The 20085-nt window shown below is 40.9% G+C and overlaps 1 protein-coding gene across 1 annotated transcript; it reads right to left on the minus strand.

Moving 5' to 3' along the window:
* Positions 1-2772: 2772 nt before the first annotated feature.
* LOC109243436 lies at positions 2773-3081 on the minus strand. The gene has a single exon (XM_019410368.1). The coding sequence runs from the start codon at positions 3079-3081 to the stop codon at positions 2773-2775; it is 309 nt and encodes a 102-aa protein (XP_019265913.1).
* Positions 3082-20085: the final 17004 nt, after the last annotated feature.

A 20085-nucleotide genomic window follows, 5' to 3' on the forward strand; every position in this document is an offset into this window, starting at 1 on the left:
CCAAGTAGCATGCAGTGTTGACGGCTTCTACCCAGAAACCTTTTGCGATGCCACCGTCAATAAACATTGTTCTTGCCATGTCTTTAGGAGTGCTATTCTTCCTCTCTACAACATCATTTTGTTGAGGTATTCTTAGAGCTGAAAAATTATGAGTGATGCCATTTTCAGCACAGAATTCATCAAATTTGGCGTTGTCAAATTCTGTCCCATGGTCAAACCTAATATATACTACATTATGGCTCATCTTCACTTGGATCTTCTTCACAAATACCACAAACACTTGAAAGGTTTCATCCTTGGTTCTAAGAAACAGAGTCCAGATGAATCTGGAATAGTCATCCACTATAACGAAGATGTACTTCTCTCCTCCTCTACTAGGCACCATCATAGGTCCACATAGATCCATATAGAGGAGATCAAGTGGCCTTGAGGTACTAATTTCCTTTTTGGTCTTGAAAGAGGATCTGACTTGCTTTCCTATTACACATGCATCACACACCTTGTAATCCTTAAAAATTGACCTGGGCAGACCATGATCCAGGTCCCTTCTTGACCAATATGTTCAGCAACTTAAAACTTGCATGACCCAGCCTTCTGTGCCATAGTTCAGCATCATTATCAACAGAACTCAGACAGCTGAGATCCCAATTTCGCAAGGACTCCAAGTCAACAACATAGATATTTTTGTGTCTTTTGGCCACTAACACCACTTCACCAGTCATAATATTAGTGACTGTGCATATCTTTGATACAAATTTCACTTTTTTTCCCTTGTCACAGATTTGGGAAACACTCAGCAAGCGTACTTCAACCCGTTTACTTAGTATACATTTTCAATTGAGTGAGAGAAAGACTTCCCAATCCTTCCAACTCCCAGAATGTATCCCTTCTTGCCATTTCCAAAGGATACACTCCCTCCCTGCAGGGCCTTCAGTGAAAGGAAATCATTTGTACTTCCAGTCATGTGCTTCGAGCAGGCGCTATCCATGTAACATTGTTGGCTGCTCCCTTTCACTACTCCCTGCACAAGAAAATCAAGAGTTAGACTTAGGAACCCAAACAAGTTTGGGTCCCTTGTAATGAGGAAAGGGGTGAATGAGGGCACTTTTAGTCACAATAGGTATTACACATTTTTTATACGAGGGGTCGGGTTCCCTAGCAGTAGTTAGTTTTTCAGCAAAATTTTTTTTTTGTTGAGACTGAAATCTGGCCTTACAGGTTTCCTTAATGTTCCTAGTGTTACCACAGTGAGTGTGGAACCAGTTATTAGGTGTAGTAACGTACTTGCTTTGAGGGTTGTAGGGAGTCTTTTCCTTTGGAACTTGATTCCCTGCATGTTTCTCCCACTGTTTGTATGCATAGTCGTGATTGCATCAGAGGACTAGGTCCACTTATGAGATTTTCCTAGGTCACTCTTCACTTTACCTAAATCTTCCTGAAGTTGTCTGTGTTTCTCAAGCTCAGCACACAGACTAGATTTCACTGATTTGAACTCATTTTCAAGCATAAGGAGTGCTTCACTTGCAACTTCCTTTCCTTTTTGAGTGTTCCAAGGCCTACTTTCCCTTCTTAGTTCGTCAATTTTTTCCTTTAGGTCTACAACCACTACTAATAGGTCATCTCTCTCATGCTCAATGTTAGCAAACTTCTCAGTTAAAACTTCTTTCTCCTTTTTAACACACTTAATGGTTTCTTTTAGATCGACCACAACAACCACAAGATCATTTCTCTTATGTTCTATGTTTGTAATTTTTTTAGTTAAGGCATCTTTTTCCTTCTTTAAACTCTCAATTGTTTCTTTTAAATCTACCATAACGACTACTAGGTCATCTTTCTCATGTTTTGCTTCTCCTAGTTCCGTAGTTAATGCATCTTTATCATTTATAAAACTATGATAAGAATCAATTAAAACATTTTCCAAAGACATAAGCTTTTTTGAAGAATAAGAATTCAGATTTCTTTGAACATCTAGAAAGTTTACCTCATCATCATCATTGTTAGATTTTGCCATCAGGGCAAAGATTGAATCATACTTAGCTGCTTCACTTTCCACTGCCATCATGGAGATGTCACCTTGATCATCATCTTCTCCAGATTCGCTGGAAGAGTCTCCCTATACAGCAAGAGCTTGTTTCGCAATACTATCAGCGGTATCTTTTCATTTGAATCGTTTGTCGGGAACCGGGTTCCTTTTAGCTGCTTTGTCTGTGTTGTGTTTGTACTGATCCTGCTTGAAGAGAGGGCAATCCTTGATGAAGTGTCCTGGCTTACCACACTTATGACATAGGTCATAACCTTTTGGCTTGCTGGAGCTGCCTCTTTTTGGAATACCTCCATTTCTACGAACCATTTTCTGAAACCTTTCTGTCAGGTAGGCCATATCAGCATCCTCACCACCTGAGTCATTGATGTCCGTCTTGTGGACTAGGTTCTTCTACCTTTGGGATCTCTTCTCTCACTATCCGTTTTCTTCTTCTTCTTCTTCTTCTTCTTCTTCTTCTTCTTCATTTTATAAGTCTTCAGATTGCCAACAAGTTCATCAATGGTGAGCTTCTGCAGATCCTTCGCCTCTATGATAGCATTTACTTTGCTTTCCCAGGAACCAAGTAATACACTAAGTATCTTCCTAAAAAGTTTGTTCCTAGGGATGGTCTCTCCCAGAGTGTGAAGCTCATTGATGATAGATGTGAAGCGAGTGTGCATATCCTGAATAGACTCATCGTTCTTCATCCTAAAAAGCTCATACTCTGTGGTTAGCATGTCAATCTTCGACTATTTAACTTGTGTTATCCCTTCATGAGCTGTTTGGAGAGCTTCGCAGATCTCCTTAGCAGATTGACATGCTGAAATCCTATTGTACTCATCTGGTCCAATACCACAGACGGGGATATTCTTTGCTCGAAAGTTCTTTTCTATAGCCTTGCGGTCAGTATCGTTGTATTCCTTTCTTATTTTAGGAACTGTCACTGTAAGGTCTCCAATGGTCTTCGTAGGAACGAAGGGTCCATCGCAGATGATATTCCAAAAGCTCCGAGTCTTCAGCAATGATGAAGTCGTGGATCCTTGTCTTCCACCATCCATATTGGCCGTTGAATCTTGGTGGTTTGTAGGTATATTGACCTTCTTCGAAGTTTGGTAGAGTAGCCATGAGGATCCTTTCTAGGTGTTAGCTTGATAGAAAGAACCTGCTCTGATACAAATTGATAGAAACTAAGGGTCCACCAAACTATATAGAGCACCATGTTCTCTATTAGTTCCCACAGAACGTACACACACTATAGTAAGTAAATGACACAATGGAGTTTTACGTGAAAAAATCCCAGCTCACGGGATTAAAAACCACGACCTACCCTTGTAGGATTTCATCTTCACTATCGAGCAAACATCAGATTACAACCTATTGAAACCTAGGAATTAACCTCTTAATCCCTTACTAACTTGTAACACTCTTACAAGCCACTTTGTAATAACTCTATTACAAAGGTTTACAACTCGACTAACTCTAGCCAAGACACAAACACACAGGTTTATGATTTACAAAGGTTTCTTACACAATGTTACTAGCTAAGCTAAGTAGGAATTACATGTAAAGTACTTTAACAAAGGTGCAACACAACTAAGGACATGCAATAACTCGATACAGGGAACTGGTCCATTGTTATGTTTTTCTTTGTTCTTGATATCCTTGAGAATCACTTGCCAGATTAATTGATCACTTGTGAGAATGATTGATTGATTCTTGAATGTGCAAGCGCTTTGTTTTACCTTTGCTTGATGTTAACAATTCATTTGTGACATCACTTGAATGATGCAAGCAAGTTAGGTAAAGCGCATTCCGCATAAAGTTGACTGCTGCATTGTTTTTGTAATATTGCATGTGCAGGCAACAACTTTACAGCTGTGGGGAGTTGACTTGTACAGTCACCACGGGAACTGGTAGCTACCTGTTCTCTCTATTGTTCCTTTAACTCGTCCCTGACTGGAGACTTGTTGATCTTAAGTAATTGAGGATTTGTAACAGGTTCCTTATTTGTTTCTTAACAATAAGTTTGTTAGATCATCAAAACATAACAGGGATACACATATAACCTATGAGAAGCCAAAGGAAATATACACTGTAACTGAGGGAACTAGGATTGTTCCACCGTTTAGAAGATATACACTGTAAATAAATACAATAAGGTCTTTACATCATCAATATAAATTAACTTGTTATATTGTATTATTTACCATTTGTTTTAGGTTACTCACCATTGTTATTAAATAAACTTATGTGTTATATCATATTACTTACTATTTTCATGGAGGAGTAGTGGGGATGCGAGCCTGATGTGGACCACGACGGCGTAGTGCATTAAGGAAGCTGCTAGAGAGGTCCTAGGGGTCTCGAAGGATTACAATAGTGGTCGCAATGGAGGCTGGTGGCGGAATAGAGAGGTCAAAATAAAGGTAAACACCAAGAAAGCGGTGTATTTGAAGCTAGTGGAAAGCATTGACGAGGAGGAGAAGAGGTCGAATAGGGAGCGGTATAAGTTGGCTAGGAAGGAGGCAAAGTTAGCAGTTACGGCAGCTAAGACTACAACATTTAGTCATTAGTATAAAGAACCTGAGGGTAAAGGTGGGGATAAGAGGATGTTTAGGCTAGCCAAGGTGAGAGAGTGAAAGGCCCGTGACTTGGACCAAGTGAAGTGCATCAAGAACGAAGAAGGTAGAGTTTTGTTAGATGAGGCGTATATCCGTCAGAGATGGCAGACTTACTTCCATAGTCTTTTGAACGAGGATGGGAACATAGACATTGTTCAGGTTGATTTGGGATCCTCCGAGAGTCATTGCGAATTTGGGTATTGTAGGCGGATTAGAGTTAAGGAGGTTGTGAGGGCTATGCGTAAGATGAGCAGGGACAGAACGACCAGGCCAGATGAAATCCCGAGGGAGTTTTTGAAGAGTGTGGGCAGGGCGGGCGAGGAGTGGCATACAAGGTTATTTAATGTCATTTTTAGGATAAAAGAGATGTCCCAAGAGTGGAGATGGAGCATGATGGTTCCTGTGTACAAGAATAAGGGGGATATCAAAATTGCAACAACTATCGGGGTACTAAGATGCTTAGTCATACTATGAAGGTGTGGGAGAGGGTGGTGGAGCTAATGGTGAGGAGAAGGGTGTCTATATCCGAGAACCAGTTTGGGTTTATGCCAGAGCATTCGACTACGGAAGCCATTACCTTGTTAGGATATTGATGGAACAATATAGGGAGAGGAAGAGGGACTTGCATATGGTGTTCACCGATTTAGAAAAGGCTTACAATAAAGTCCAGAGGAGGTTATGTGGAGATGTTTGGAGGCTAGAGCGGTACCTGTGTCCTATATTAGGGTGATTAAAGACATGTATGAGGGAGCGAAGACCTGTGTGAGTGTATCTACCCGACCGGTCATTTTGAGCTCCAGCGCGTTGCTTGGCTGTTTGAGATCTTGAGTAGCTTCACTTAATGTGTTATGACTTGTACGCATGGTCGGAGTTGAATTTTGGGAAGTTCAAAGTTGATTCAGATGGAAAATTCTAATTTCGGAAGCTTTAAGTTGGAAGAAGTTACTCAGGTTTGACTTTTGAGTAAGCGACTTTTGAACCGATATTTGAAGGTTCCAATAGGTTCGTATGATGATTCCTGACTTGGGCGTATGCTCGGGTCGAGTATCGGGTCGCCCGGGAGCATTTCGACGCTTATTACGGAAAGTTGACATTTTTGAAGGTTTTAGAATTTCCTAAGTTTGGCTTGAAGTTAATTTTTATATTATCGATGTCCGTTTAGGGTTCCGAGCCTTGGAATATGTTCGTATCGTAATTTGTGAATTATGCATAAAGTTTGGCATCATTCCGGAATGTTTTTATATGATTCAGACGCGTTTGTCGAAGTTTGGAAGTTGAAAGAAAGATTTTGATCGTCGATTCATGATTTTGATGTTAATTGTGGCATTTCGAGCCTTTGGATAAGTTCGTATAAGGTATTTGAACTTGTTGGTATGAGTGGACGGGGTCCCGGAGGCCCAGGGGCCCCGGGCGTGATTCGGGGTGGTTTCAGACAAAGTTTCGTTGTTTTGGTATTGCTGGTGTGCTGCTGCACAGGTGTGCTTCGCGATCGCGAAGAAGGCTGATGAAGGGCCCCTATTTTTTCTCTTCTCGAACGTGATGAGGCTAACGCGAATACAAAGAAGGACCTGGCCCTACTTCGCGAACGCGTAGGCTTCTCTACGAATGCGAATAAGACTGTGATTGCTGTTGGGCAGAAGACCTTCGCGAACACGAGGCATGGAATGCAAACGCAAGGCTTGGAACGCGAACGCGAAGGGCAGGGTCAGCTGGGCATCGCGAACACATTCAAGAGATTGCGAACGCGATGAAGGTCAGGCCTGGGTAGATTTGTTTTAAAGTGTGATTCGTCTCATTTTCACTCCATTTCTTCATGGGAGCCGACTTTGGGAGCGATTTTGGAGCACTATTTACATCATCAACTAGGAGGTAAGTGATTTCTTCTCACTGTGAGTTAAATACATGATTTATACATAGATTGTGACATGAAAATTAGTAGAAATTTGGGATTTTGGTAGAAACCCTAGAATTTGGTATTTTTGGGTTTTGACCATGAAATTGGACGTGGAATTTGAAATAAATTATATATTTGAGTTCGTGGTGTTATGAGTGAAGTTTATCTTTGAAAATTTTCTTAATCCAGGCACGTGGGCCCGAGGGTTGACTTTATTGACTTTTCGAGCGGAGTTGGGAGTTGTTATAAATTGATTTATTATGAGTATTAGAGTATAGTTTTATTTGTGAGTATTAGAGTATAGTTTTATTTGTTTGCACATTGTTTGACTAGTTTTGGAGGACATGCATCCGTTTGAGTGTTAGAATGGCGTTGGAGCCGGTAATGGAAATTCGGAGCGAGGTAAGTCTCCTGTCTAACCTGTGAGGGGGAATTTACCCCATAGGTGTTACATTCTTATGTGCTACATGTTGTGGGGGCTGCATACGTAAGAGTTGACGAGTATCCGTGCGTATCTTGAATTCCTGATTATGTCATGGTAGACTTAGGTTCACGCTATGCTATAATTATACTATTTGAGTTATATTTGCTCATTTAATTCCTTTATTTTGCGTTACGACTTGAGACTATACTTGCACTAGGTAATAGACCCGCTATTGTAGAGATGTGACGAGCTACTTGATAATCCATGGAATAATTGTGCTTCCTTTAGGAATTTCTGTCGCGTTGTGCGTTTTCATCGAAAAGCTTCTTAAAATTTCATAACTCACATGTATATTCGTGAGTGGGGTCAAGGACCCATTAAAGTATCATATTCTTATAGAAGCGGGCCATTCGTCTCGGCATTATATAAGATGCATATATGGTTTGTGCCGTTCGACCCTTTGTAGTGTACATATCTTGATGGGATCGGGCCGTTCGCCTCAGCATTTCTATAAATACTCTTATAGGATTGGGCCGTTCGCCTCAGCGGCGTCGCGCATAATATTTGACAAGAAACCAGCGTATCCGTGTGTTATCCTAATTTGAGTTGTGATGACCTATCTGGCTAGGTCCATTTTATTAATATTCTGATTGAGGAGGTAACTGCTAATTGAAAGCTTCAGTTATTGTTCAGAGGAAGATTGTACCTCGTATTTATATTTGTTTATACTTTTTATTTAATCTGCCTTGTATTTGTTTACTTCTTACTGTATATAATTTATTGGACCACTAGTAAGTATCGATGTTGACCCCTCGTCAGTACTTCTCTAGGGTTAGGCTAGATACATGCTGGGTGTGCGTTGATTTACGTACTCATGCTATACTTATTGAGTGCAAGGGCGCGGTTATTGCGGGGACTTCATGGTAAGATGCATTCCATGTTACGACCCGTATCATACAGAGTCTCCATCAGAGTTATTTATATTCTCCTGTCTAACTTGTATTCAAGAAAAATGCTGTATTGTTATTGTAATCCTTAGTAGATGCTCATGCACTTGTGACACCGGGTTTTTGGGGGTTCCTACTGGATGTTCATTATTGTAGTTCACATAATTATTATTACTTTACCTTATAATTATATTTTATACAGAAGTTAGAAATAAAAATCACAGGTTTTCTACGAGTACCAGGTCTTATTCTACTTATTTAATGGGATTCATGATTTAAAAAATAATAAAATGAGTAACTAAGTTGATTAACCACCATTGGATTGCCTAATGGCGGCGTTAGGCTCCATCACAACCTATAGTGGATTTGGGTCGCGATAGTAAGGATACTGGGAGGGGTCTCGGTCCATTTTCCGGTCATGATGGGGTTGCGTCAGGGGTTGGTACTCAGCCCTTTTTTGATTTCCCCGGCGATGGACGTACTGATTCGCCAAATTCAAGGGGGGTGTCGTGGTGCATGTTATTTGCAGAAGATATTATTTTGATTGGCGAGACGCGATATGGTGTCAACGCGAGGTTAGAGGTGTGGAGACAGACCTTAGATCCTAAAGTTTTTAAGCTGAGCAGAACAAAGAAAAAATACTTGGAATGTAAGTTTAGTGGTGATACACCGGGGGTGGAAGGGGAGGTGACGCTGGATTCATAAGTCATCCGTAGGAGGAGGAGTTTTAAGTACGTTAGGTCTATTATATAGGGGAATGGGGAGATTGATAAAGATGTCACACATTGTATTGGGGCGGATGGATGAAATGGAGACTTGCTTTCGGTGTTTTGTGTGACAAGAAGGTACTACCAAAACTTAAAGGTACATTTTATAAAGCGGTGGTCAGACCGGCTATGTTGTATGGGGCTGAGTGTTGGCTAGTCAAGAGCTCTCACATCCAGAAGATAAAGATAGTAGAGATGAAGATGTTGAGATGGATGTGCAGGCACGCCAGATAAGATAGGATTCAGAATGAGGTTATTCGAGATAAGGTAGGTGTGGCCTCTATTGAGGACAAGATGCGGGAAACACGGCTTAGATGGTTTGGACATGTGAGGAGGAGAAGCACAGACGCTCTGATAAGGAGGTGTTAGAGGGTGAAATTGGAGGGACTTAGGAGAGGTAGAGAAGGTCTGCTTCTTGGTCCCTACTTTGCACTGTCCCAGGGGCACTTTGAAAAACTTAAACACGTGCGTAAGAAGAAACCCATATGGAAGACCACGGTTTCCATCCTTGAAAGTTGCCACCTTCTGCATATGCTCAATCATGATGGCAGCCAGGTTCACAGCTGTAAGTCCATCCAGTACCTCCATTAGATACAAGTCAGACTTTTAAGCAATAGACCTCCTCTCAGCACGGGGAAGAAGAACCTTGTTTACCAGCTCGAACAATAATTGATAAACTGGCAGTAAGGCTTTCTTATGAACCCGTTCCCCCTTCTAGTTTGCACCATCCTTTAATATAGCATTTCTGAAGTTGACCCACACACATCCTTCACAGAAGACATACCAACAGTACAGACTTTAAGAATATCCCCAAGCTATAACGACGCGACCAGTCTTTTCGAGCTTTTGCATTTCGCTCGCTAGTTCTCGGGCATGACTAACCCCGTGTGATGTATTATGATGTATATAAATCTTCGGTTTTGGTTTTCAGGGTAATCGGAATGGTTTTGGAAGGACAGTTCTCAGTTTGAAGCTTAAAAATTTGAAATGATTGACCAAGTTTTGACTTGTTAGTAAATGATCTCGGATTGAAAATTTTATGATTTGGTTAGCTCCGTTAGGTGATTTTGGACTTAGGATCGTGATTGGAATGCATTTTGAAAGTCTAGAGTAGATTTAGGTTTGAATTGGCGAAATTGGAATTTTGGCATTTTTCGGTTGATAGGTGAGATTTTGATATAGGGGTCAGAATGGAATTTCGGAAGTTGGAGTAGGTCTGTTGTGTCATTTGTGACGTGTGTGCAAAATTTCAGGTCATTCGGACGTGGTTTGATAGACTTTTTGATCAAAAGTAGAATTTAGAAGATTTTTGGAACCTTAGGCTTGAATTCGATGTGATTTGGTTGATTTGATGTTGTTTGAGGTGTTTTGAAGATTGGTATAAGTTTGGACAGTGGTATATCACTTGTTTGTGCTTTTGGTTGAGGTCCAGGGGGCCTCGCGGTGATTTCGGATGGTTGACGGAAGGATTTGGAGTTGAGTTTGGCAGCTGAATTTTATGGTTGCTGTCATAACTGCGTCTGCGGTTGGGAGGCCGCAGGTGCGACTCCCGCAGATGCGGCCAAGAGGGAATCAGCTGGAACCGCAGAAGCAGTTAAGGGAGCGCACCTGCGATAGCGCAGGTGCGAGTATTTTAGCGCAGATGCGGAAATGGCCCTTTAAGTGAAAACTACATGTGCGGTGGGTTAGACCGCAGAAGTGCGGCCGCAGAAGCGGAAAAAGGACTGCAGGTGCAGAATCCCTGGGTTAGAAAGTATATATTTCATCCTTCGCGATTTTCAGACTTTCTTCACCATTTTTAATCAGTTTTTGGAGCTATTGGGCGTTGTTGAAGAGGGAATTCAAGAGAACTTCATTGAGGTAATATTTTTGAACACAAAACTCGTTTCTATAGTGTTATTTCATTTTCACGGATTAGGCTTGTAATATATGGAAATTAGTTGTTGAATTTGAAGAAAACTAAGGCTTGTAATTGGAGACCTAAAATTAGGGATTTGTGGGGTCATTTGTGGTTGGATTTTGATAAATTTGGTATGCATGAACTCGTGGAAGGATAAAGATTCCATTGATGTTAATTTTGTCAGATTCCGAGACGTGGGCCCGGGGGCCGGGTTTGGCCAATTTCGGGATTTTGGTATAAATTGGATATTTTCGAGTGGGCTTTGTTCCCTTAGCATTTTTTGATGGTATAAATCTGTTTTTGGATAGATTTGGAGCATCCGGAGGCTGAGTCGAGAGGAAAAGGCATCGCGAGCTAGAGTTTGGACCGGATTGAGGTAAGTAATGGTTATAAATACTGTCCTGAGGGTATGAAACCCCGGATTTCACATCGTTGTGCTACTTGGAGGTGACGCACATGCTAGATGACGAGCGTGGGGTCGTACACCGTTGGGGATTATGACTTAGTCCGTCCTGTATGACGGTTTAACTACGTATTTGATTGAAAACTATTTTCTATCATCATGTTTTGGGCTGAATGCCATATTTGGGCCTTGTGTCGATTGTTTGGGCCCTCATGGGCTTTTACTACTGTTTTCCTCACTGTTTTCAGTTTAATATTACACTCAGTCATGCTATGTTGTTAGTGTTTTCATAACTCGGTTTTATTCACTCCTTTTTATTTCATAAATGATTTTGAGCCGAGTAGTTGCTTTATTGTTAGCCCGAGGGGCTTGAGTGAGACCAAGGGCCTGTGTTGTGAGGATATCATGGGATCGGGCTGCGTGCTGCAGCATTTGGTACTGATTTGTGATATATGAGAGGCCGAGGGCCTGATTTATTATGCCACGAGGTTGCTTGTGATTGATATGAGGCCGGGAGCCTGTTTGATTATGCCACGAAATGGCTTGTTATTACGCTTGGGCCGTAAGGGGACCCTCCCGAAGTCTGTACACCCCCAGTGAGCGCGGGTACCCAGTGTGAGTGATGTGATGTAGCCCGAGGGGCTATTGTTGTTTCATATTGTTGCTCGAGGGGCTGTTCTAGATCCATGTTTTGCCCGAGAGGTGGTTCTTGATTTATTTTATGCCCGAGGGGCTGATTACGAGTGATTGTGAGGTAGCCCAAGGGGCTGGTTCTGTTGATATTGTGCCCGAGGGGCGGTTTGTGGTACATGTTTTGCCCGAGGGGCTGTTTACGTTTCTATCATTTTTACTCACTGTTTTTATCACTTGTTTGAAACTATTGGAAGACGTTTTAAAAAGGAAAGGGTTTCAACTTAAACTGAGTTTGATTTACGAAATAAATGATTTATGTACTGTTTTGGAAATGTACTGTATTTGCTGTAGCATTATAACATGGCTTACGTGTTTTCTTACTGCTCAGCTTTCATTTACTTTTATTACTTACTGAATTGGCGTACTAACATTACTCCTTGCACCTTGTGTGCAGATTCAGGTATTTGTGAACCCGGAAGTGGGTGTTGATTGCTCAATGGCAGAGTCATCGGAGTCAGCAAGGTAGCTGCCCGGCGTTCGCAGCCCTGCTCTCTCCTTCTTATCTTCCTTAGCCTGTGATAGTTTATTTTTTGACTCTTCGTTGTATTCAGACCTTAGTAGATGCTCGTGACTTGTGACACCCCGATGTCGGGCTTGTGTATTTATTCCGCACTGTTCATTTAGACTTACATTATGAGATTATTGATTAATTAATGGCTTAAAAATGACGATTATTGAATACTGGTTGAATTCGGGAATTGTGTTGGCTGGCCTAGTTTCACGATAGGCGCCATCACGACTGGGTCGGTTTTAGGGTCGTGACAAGTTGGTATCAGAGCTTAGGTTACATAGATCTCACGAGTCATGAGCAGGTTTAGTAGATTCTTACGAATCGGACGGAGATGTCTGTATTTATCCTCGGGAGGCTGCAGAACCTTTAGGAAATCCGACATTCTTGAATTCTTATCGTGCGACATTGATTCAGCTTGAAATATAACTCTTTGAACTCCTTCCACGCCTTCGTATGCGCACATGAGCGCTTGGTATCATCTGTGCATCGACGACTTGTGATTTCCCGAATTGAGGGGCGAGATGTGATTTCTGTGTGTGGATGTTTTGCTAGTCTGGAGGACATAAGGCCCGATTTTACTTGTAGCTTAAGAACTGAGGTGTTGATTGTATGAGCACATGCTTTTGGACTTATATATCCAATAGTGTCCCTATTAGTGGAAGTGATGGCTGGATGGCTATGTGATGAGCAGGATGTGACTGCGTGATATGTTCATATGATTTGGATGTGATAAGAAGAGTCTACTTGAGGGTAGGAAGAACGATTTGTTGCTTGATTTTCATCTTGGTTTGATGTATAGCCCTGAGTTGTGGGTGTGATGAAGGATCTTTTTGTGTTGCCTAGTTGGGAAGTGAAGTAGATCTCACGTTGCGATATGAGTTCAGACTCAGGAAGATTAAATGATCGCGTAATGTTTGTCACACCTCCTTTTTTACCTTACTACACCCCGGGAAGGGATATAATAAAGTGAGTTTTTCCAATTAAAGGACAATCGAAACGGGATTCATTTTTTAAAAATCAGAGTCGCCACTTGGGAGATTTATGATGTCCCAAGTCACCGGTTTGAATCCCGAATCGAGGAAAAGGTTTGACTCTGTTTAACAGTCGCGAACCAGAAATCCGAGTAAGGAATTCTGTTAACCCGGGAGAAGGTGTTAGGCATTCCCGGGTTCCATGGTTCTAGCACGGTCGCTCAACTGTTATATCTGGCTTAATTATCTGATTTTAATATAGTTTGAACCTATGTCCAATTTTAAATTGTTTACTGCTTTTAATTAATTTTCAAGAAGATTGAACGTCGTCTAAAACATGTCTTTGGATCGCGTCACATGAAATGCACCCGCAATCCGAAACACATTTTATTCAACGTTTTAGGATTTGGATTTGGGTCACATGAAATGCACACCCGAGTTTAAGGAAGTTAATTCAAAATTACGCGTCTAAAGCAATTACGCGTTTTCAAGTTTGCGAGGGCAATGGAAAGTTCGCTAATGGCACACCTCGATATCTAAAGGATTAAAACTAACTAGGCGAGGGCCATGAATTTTGAGATTTTATTTGGCATGGGGCACCTCCTTTTTCTCTTAAACGTCTACAACAAATCAGTATAATATTATGTATTAATCCTATATACTTTGTTATTGAAACTCATAAAGATTCACACACACATTAAACGAATTTCAACAAATTAGTTTGCTTTCTGGTTCAAATGAAAGAACGGAAAACGATAGCTACTATTTCTTGCAGATCCCAAAAACAAACAATTGTTTACATGTCTAACATCTATTATAGCTACAATTATTTAATCTTTCAGTAATGAAATAATTCATCAATTTGTCTAAAGAAATACATAGAAGGTCTGCAACTTTTCAATTAATCACTTTGTAAAATAATGAACTCTCAAGGAAAACACCTCAGCCATAACCACTAAATCAGAACAAGCCAACACAATTATCACCTAAGCAATACATGGTTAATTTAAGAAAACATGCAGCAGTATATTTCGGGCAAACAATCTTTATCAAATCAAAATAGATAAGTAAATCTAAACCAACACCTACTAAATAGAGTCTTGCACAAATAGATTAATAACATAAATTGAAGATGAGAAATTTGACCTTTATTGATTTCTTCGCAATTTGAAACAAACTCTAGAACTCGAAACAAAATTTCAACGCCCAGACCGACGGAATTGAATGGAACTACTCGTCAACGAGACCACGCCAACTTGACCGCGAACTATAGCTACGACCTCGACGGAACCAGATTCGAATGATCGAGAATCTCTCGGAATTGCACACGAATAGCTCGTCGACTTGACTCGCACCTGTGGTGTCGTTTTGGACAATTTTGAGGCTGTTTTTGGGGTGGTTTTGGAGCAGATTTAATGGAGGAAATTGGTGGTGAGCTATGCCTAAACTAACGTGAAAAAGAAACTGGTTTCGTAAGCTTCTGCTGGCAGTGTTTTCTTTTAATAAAGGGGGTTATAACCTAGAGTTCTAAGGTCTAATTGAAGAAGTAGCTGCTGGAGAATGCTTTTGGTCTCTAGTGCGCTCAAGATGACAACGGCGGAATAGTGTTTCATAGAGTGTGTAGAGTCTAGGGTGTTAGTGTTATTTTATAGGTTAGGGGTATGGGCCTAGGAATTATGGGCTAGGGAATTGGGCTAAAGTCTAAAAAAAATGGACTACAAGATTTATAAAGACGGGATAAACCAACCTAAAACTTATTCATCCTTCTAATAGAAGAAACCAACGAGTTATCTGCCATCTTGCCTTTATTCCGTTCTCTCCTGCTATCCATATGTGTGTGCTCTCGATCCTTTTTTACTGCTGCTTCGTGTGAGTTATGAGTCTGGGTTTGTGAATTACTTGACTGAAATTGATGGGTCTTTAGGTGTTAGCTCCAATGGAGGAGATGAGCTCGTGGGGGAGGGGGGGGGTGCTCTCTTTGGCTGCGGTGAAAAGCTTTTTCAGTCGCTATTTTTTTTTGTTCTCCCTCCAAAAGCTGATAGGCATTGCCAAAACTTGAACTGTATTCCCTTATTCTCCAGGTGGGCGCCTGATTGCCAAAACTTGAACAGTATTCCTTTGTTCTCCAGGTGGGCCCCCGATTGCCAAAACTTGAACTGTATTCCCTTGTTTTCCAGGTGGGCGCCTGATTGCCAAAACTTGAACTGTATTCCCTTGTTCTCCAGGTAGGCGCCTGATTGCCAAAACTTGAACTTATTCCCTTGTTCTCCAGGTGGGCGCCTGATTGCCAAAACATGAACTGTATTCCCTTGTTCTCTAGGTTGGCGCCTGATTGACAAAACTTGAACTGTATGCCCTTGTTCTCCAAGTGGGCGCCTGATTTCCAAAACTTGAACTGTATTCCCTTATTCTCCTGGTGGGCGCCTGATTGCCAAAACTTGAACTGTATTCCCTTGTTCTGCCGATGGGCGCCTGATTACCAAAACTTGAACTGTATTCCCTTTTTCTCCAGTTGAGCGTCTAATTGCTAACACTTGAACTGTATTCCTTTGTTATCCAGGTAGGCGCCTTATTGCCAAAACTTGAACTGTATTCCCTTGTTCTCCGGGTGGGCGCTTTATTGCCAAAGACTTGAACTATATTCCCTTGTTCTCCAGGTGGGCGCCTGATTGCCAAAACTGAACTGTATTCCCTTGTTCTCCAGGTGCGCGCCTGATTGCCAAAACTTGAACTGTATTCCTCTGTTCCCCAGGTGGGCGCCTGATTGCCAAAATTTGAAATGCATTCCCTTGTTTTCCATGTGGGCGCTTGCCATTACAACAAAACAGACAAAACAAAAGGCACTTTTCTGCCCCAGTTTGGTATTGGGAACATGTGTGAGTGTTAATCGAATCATGTTTCCCAAAATAGCTCTAAGAATTTAAAGCTAAATCCCATTATCCAGGAGGGCCCTGAAAATTTAAAAGTAAATCTCATCTTAAGAGTGAAAAACTTGAAAGCTAAATTATATTTCCTAAAGGTAGAACTTACGCGAAATCTTGTTATCTATGAAGGTCTTGAAATTTAACTAGGTCCTATTATCCAGGAGGGTCCTGAGAACTTTTAAGATTAAATCCCATTATCCAGTAGGGCCTGATATTTTTTAAATTAAATGCCATTATCCAGGGGGGTCCTAAAAACTTGAACTTAAATCCCATTATCCAGGAGGGCCCTGAAAATTTAAAACTAAATCCCATTATCCAGGAGGGTCCAGAAAACCTGAGAATGAATTTACCTGAGCCATGCTCACTTCCTGAGGATCTCTGTTGAACGAACAAAATTCCTTGACCCTAAACCATGCTTTTCTCATGGAAGGTTCCTGCAGATCGAACAAATTTTTCTTTCCCCTTCTCAAACCGCCTTTGTGCTGACAAAATTTGGGCACGACACTTTAAAAAAATTCAAACTTCCAAGCTTTGATTTGGACATAGTCTTCGTCCCTATTTCAAACAAAGAAAACTTGTGAGTTTAAACATGGTGGTTGGTTTGTGGCCTTGACTTTGAGGGCGATTGCTCCTTCCCTTCCCATGATAACTTTGAATTCAACTCGAAAGACCTTGCTTGTTTACCGACTAACCACTTTCTCTATCACCCTTATCACAGAAAGTACTCTGATTTGTTCAAACCTAGACCCCTCTATTTGTTGCATTGTGCTCATGAATAGACATTTAATAACCCTTTGCATTTCACACGAATCCCAAAGTACGTCAATTGTCACCGACCCAGTGCACATATTATTCTTTCCTGACTTATGCTGCTTTGTGTGCTAGCCAGACTCCGCTTTGTGCAATTGCTAAGTTGGTAGCAGATTTTGTAGTCATTTCTTACTTTTTATGACAAAACAGACTCAAGAGGACTTAAACAAAGCAACAAGAACAGAGTTAAGGGGACAACGAAAAGATATGACATCTAACAAGAAAATCACCAAGCAGAAACTTATCGGATGTGGATACCAACTCTAATGACCATGACATGCAATTTTGAATTAATGGCCTAATCTGCCAAAGAAAGTCTAATGTTCAACTCTCGTTATACTTCTATGCCGTGAAACTGGGCTTCAATTCTCCCAATTATCCTTTCTAATTCACGATCCTTATTCGACTTGTAGTGCTCAAAGGGTTTTCACCATCAAGCCTCTCTCATTTTGTTCTTTCTCTCAACTCACCGTCGCCTTATGGTGCCTGTGAAGGTTTTCACCAATAAGACTCTCTTATTTTGTTCTTTTCTTCTTATTTCCTCTGATTCTGCAGATGAAAAGGCATTGACCATGGTAAAAATATTATATGCTCTTGGCATGGCTAACTCAGCACTCTCAAAGATTATCTAGGAGGTCTTTTTTGGACTGTAATGTTGCTTTTGGACTGGTTTAGAAAGAAAGGATATCATAAAGGCTCAAAATTACAAAAACAATAGGGTTAATTTATTTACAACTTTTGGAATCCATTCTAAAAACTTTGCCCCAATTTCTAAAACAAGGGGATTTGAATCTATTTTTCCCTCTTTTTTTTTCTTTGATGGAGTTACTAAGAAAGACTGTCACACTCTCGACTTCGTGGGATTATAAAATATTTTATTTGGTATGACCGAACCGTATGGCTGCCTACGTATCTTGTGGTGACAAGAATCAGGTAAAACGTAGTTCACAACTAATTCTTGTTTTATTTTTTGTTGCTCTTTTTCTTTTCTTTCTTCTTTTTTTTTCTTTTTTTCCTTTTTTTTTCTTTTTCTCTCTTTTTTCTTTTTGATTTTTTTGTTTTTTTTGTTTGGAATGAACTTTCTAAAGCAAACCTATGGGGACATGAACATTTTCTTTTTATGACTCTAACTTGATTCCAAAAGAGGGAAGGTCAAAGAAATCAGCACAGGCTCAAAGGGGTATCAAAGGGTATAAAGTGTTTGGATAGCTGAAAGAGGGCCTCCCAATCTCTAAGAATACCAAGTGTAACACATGCAACATGAAGATGAAAAAATGAAGATCATGCACAACATTTCTTTTGCAGCATTGGCATTGATATCACAGATATGCCTTCCACTTTTCTTTAGTGCCTTGTCAAGTACAGAGCTCTTCTAGGGTGATTTCTTCTTCAAAATGGATGTGCTCCGTCAGTTTGGAGCAATCTCCTTGGCTTTATGTTGTAACTTGAGATGCACTTGAACTCAAAGTTGCTTGCTTCAAATTGCCTGGGATGCACTTTCTTGTAACAAATTCTTATCGTCCTATTAATTTCCCCAAACCATCCGCCCAGTTTCACACAATTCGGGCTTCAAATGATCTCAAAATGTCCAAATCTGTACTTATCTCCCTCAAGTGTTCGTCTTCAAAACTTGTTTCATCGCTTCATGATTAGACTAACTTTTAAGACCATGCTGAGAATTATGCGTACATGCCATATCACTAGAGTCAGCAGGAAAAAAACTATAAAAGGAAAAGAGAACTAAACAAAAATGACTAGAAATAACAGAAAATAGAAAATTGCATTAGACAGAAGGTTAAAGGGTAACACACTAGGGTTACGACCCTGGAAAAAACCTAAATAACACTAAAAGGGGTACTACGACTAAATAGGGAAAATAAAAGGATAGAAGGATTTGAGTCACAAGACAATATCTGGATTACAACCCTGAAATAACCTAGACAACAGAAATGACAACAAAATAAACCACCAGGACTTCTCCCCGGGCTAACCGAGAAAGGAGCGTCTTTCCAATTACCAAGCTTGACATCTTAGCCACTGAGTTCCATATCAATATCACTGGGACCTTCACCAACTTCAATCACATTGTCTTCACCAAGTGGCTCATCGACTCCTTTGACCAACCCTTCGTCATTGCAAACCATCCCAACAATTTGTGCATTGTCATGCACCTGTGGAGGATTATGTGTGACACTTGGGGTATTACTGCCTTGGACCATAATTATTCCTTCTTGTATCATTCTTTCTATTTCCCTTTTCAAAGCACGGCAATCTTCAACATTGTGCCCCTGGGCATTGGAATGGTATTCACACCTTTTAGCAGGGTCAAAGCTTCTCGTACGTGGGTCTATATAATTTAGAGGAATAGGTGCAATCATGCGTTAATGCATTAATCTTTCAAACAAGCTTGCATAGGACTCTCCTATTGGTATAAAATTATCTTTCAGCCTTTGTTCCCTTCTACACCCTTGGCTTGAATGTGGGTTATAGGGGCACTTGAAAATTTTGTGGAGGCTGGTGGAGATTCTGCGGTGCTCGTGCTCGCCTTTTCGAGTGACCCGATGGTTGGACAAATGGTTGGACATTGTTCGGAGGATAATACTGGGGTGAATTATGGGGAGCTTGGGGATATTCATGGGTCGGTATTCAGGCTGAAAGCATTTAGCAGGAATGCACACTGGATCCTGTTGTTGGCGGGGCTCAGCAACATCTTTTCTATCAATCGGGGGACTGACCCGAGCAACTTGTTAGTTCCATCTTAGCCAAAACTTCCTAAAACATCCCTCAGGTTCCTTTTCCATTTGAGATAGGGAGGAGCGGTCTGGGAAAATGTCTACATTGTACTGATAGTACCGAAAAAAATCTTGAGCCATGTCACCCTATGCATTCCACTTACTGATATCTTGATGAGTATACCACTCCAATGCTTCCCCACTCAAACTCTGACTAAAATACGCCGTAAATAATTTGTCCTTCCCACCGGTGCCTCTCATCTTACTACAGTAGCCTCTCAAATGGGCCACGGGATATCCATGTCCTTCATATAAATTAAACTTTGGCATCTTAAACCCAACAGGCAGTTGGATGTCAGGAAACAATCACAAGTCTTTGTAAGACACGCTTATCTGGCTCCCTATCCCTTGCATGTGTCTTAAAGACTGCTCTAAGATTTTCACCTTCCTGGATATCTCTTCTTG

Source organism: Nicotiana attenuata, unplaced genomic scaffold (assembly GCF_001879085.1).
Source record: "Nicotiana attenuata strain UT unplaced genomic scaffold, NIATTr2, whole genome shotgun sequence".
NCBI lineage: Eukaryota > Viridiplantae > Streptophyta > Magnoliopsida > Solanales > Solanaceae > Nicotiana > Nicotiana attenuata.

Excerpts from the sequence above, each read along its gene's own strand:
- LOC109243436 (XM_019410368.1), bottom strand. The coding sequence starts at position 3,081 with ATGGATGGTGGAAGACAAGGATCCACGACTTCATCATTGCTGAAGACT.